Genomic DNA, 2,408 nt, shown 5'->3' on the forward strand with positions numbered 1-2,408 from the left:
TCTGAAATGTAAGATTTTATGTTTTTATGTATAAGTTAAAATTTTATTTATTTATTATGTATTTGGTACAGGGTCTCACTACCCAGCTCAGACTTGTGGTGATCCTCCTGTTTCAGCCTTTCCAGTACTAGGATTACAGGCGTGTGCCACTGTACCTGGTCTTGGTGGTGGCTTGGCATGATGTAGTATTGGGGATTGAATCCAGATCCTTGCATTTGTCTAGGCAGGTCCTTAGACCACAGAGCTATCTCTTCAGCCCATAAGTTAAAAATTTAAATTAAAAACTATTGTCTCTCCACACATATGTGAATGATGATATTGTGATTCTGTTTCTAACACATTCCTAATTTTATGTGTATATACATAAACAAATTGTACACTATACATATACATGAAGTATAAGTACTTATAACTCAATACACTGGTGAAATTGTATAAACTAGTTTTTAACTTCATGTTTTCAGAATGAGATGATTAAAACTCAGTGGACACAAGTTGATAATAGTCACCGTTGAAAGCTAGATAGAAAGTTTACCCGTCAATTTTTTTTCTGTTTTTGTTTTAATTTAAAATATCATATTATTATATTCTTTCTCCACCATGTAAGAATAAGAGAAGATAAAGTTTAAGAATATTATTGTAGGTCTGTTTCTCTGAAGTGTAATGACTGGAAGAATCTTCTAATTCTGTTTGTTCACAGAAGATGCAGGGAAAAATAGAAAGGATGTATATCATGAAAAATAATTAATGTGTGATTTACTTACATTTTTCTGGCTGATGGATCAGTTTATTGCGGATCATATGAAGAGTTATGAGAGCCATGAGTGCAGACACAAAAGGAACAAGTAAAACAAAGGCCCAGGGTCGGGAATACTGGACATACGAAATTCCCAGAAACACGACAGTCGCAATTAGGTTCATGAGCCAATGAAACCTGGTGTGCACAGAGAGACAAAAATAAAAACATGATTGAGTTACTTTGAATAACAATTAGTAATTGTTATGGTTTGTCCCTAGGTGTCCCCTCCAAAGCCTCATGCAGTCGTGGGGTGGCCTGCTAGAGTTTGTGATTAACTCATGATTATGGGTGTGAGTGCTGCTGGGATTATGGGTGTGAGTGCTGCTGGGATTATGGGTGTGAGTGCTGCTGGGATTATGGGTGTGAGTACTGCTCCCAGCTTGGGGCGGATAGCCTGCATGTAACAAAGGAGAGACAGAGACAACAAAAGAGAGGCAGAGAGACAGACTTCTCTCTGTAGCCATTGTTGCTGCTCCTGCCCTTTTGCTCTTGCTGTTTTGCTGCCTCCCGCCACTACGACCTGCTGCCCTCTGCCACATGCCACTCTACCTTGGAGTCAGCCGAGTATGGACTGAACCCTCCAGTAACTGTGAGCTAAATAAACCTTTCCTTCCTTTCTTTTGGGTGTCAAGTATTTGTCCCAGCAATAAGAGGAGAGTAACTGAGACACTCATTTCAATGCTTTTCTTCAAATGTAAGCTATACTGGTAGCATATTAGATGCAGTAGTAGTGTACTCTAAATCAGAGGTTAATAAACTTTTTTTCTAGAAAGAGACTGATAGTAAATATTTTAGGCTTTGCAGGCCAAACAGTCTTTATAGAAACTATGTGGATTTTTTGTGTAACACAACAAGTGTGCATCATGTCCTCTCATCTTTGTGGATCTAGAAAAGCTGACTGCTAGAGTCAGATATGCCAGTACATCCCAGTTTTGTACAGGAAAACACAGAAGATTCAGAACTACCTGGCTTAACAGAGTGATTATACCAAACAGATGAATGGCGTTTGGGTAAGACCTTCACTTTCTTTTCACAATGATTACTGTCATAAACAGATACCCACTGTAGGAGTATGGTCTGCAAGTTTGATGGAGATAATCATTGGGTCTACACCTATCACTAAAATTCTACTGCAAAGGAGGGGTCTGAGTGTGGAGGTAAAAACATTACTGAGGTAAAATTAAATGGAATACAACTTGCTCATTTAATTACAGAGTGTGCAAACACAAATAGATTGATGTTTTCATACACTTACAGTATGCCTGAAGTTTAAATGGCTTGCTTACTTGATTGGATCGCTACTATTTGGGATAATGTGTCCTTGATTAACTCAAATGGAATTGATTATACACCTTAATGACCCGAGCAAAAGCCCTACACTTTTTCCAGAGAACATAATGAGAGGAGTGATATTTATTATCTTTGTCACAGGTTACATGGTGTACTCCTGCTCGGGAGCATGGGCCTGTGCACAGGCTGGTCTACCAGGGTCCATCCTATACAAGCCCACCACATCATCATCATCATCATCTTCTTCTTCTTCTTCTTCTTCTTCTTCTTCTTCTTCTTCTTCTTCTTCTTCTTCTTCTTCTTCTTCTTCTTCTTCTTC

The 2,408-nt window shown here is 38.6% G+C and overlaps 1 protein-coding gene across 1 annotated transcript in view; it reads right to left on the bottom strand.

Moving 5' to 3' along the window:
* Slc15a5 (solute carrier family 15 member 5) overlaps window positions 1-2,408 on the bottom strand; it is a 101,422-nt gene that overhangs the window by 74,148 nt on the left and 24,866 nt on the right. Inside the window, exon 3 of the mRNA XM_004626099.1 lies at window positions 765-934. Within this exon, the coding sequence (XP_004626156.1) occupies window positions 765-934 (170 nt within the window). The remainder of the gene's footprint in view (window positions 1-764; window positions 935-2,408) is intronic.

This window comes from Octodon degus, unplaced genomic scaffold (assembly GCF_000260255.1).
Source record: "Octodon degus isolate 3935 unplaced genomic scaffold, OctDeg1.0 scaffold00012, whole genome shotgun sequence".
Lineage (NCBI taxonomy): Eukaryota > Metazoa > Chordata > Mammalia > Rodentia > Octodontidae > Octodon > Octodon degus.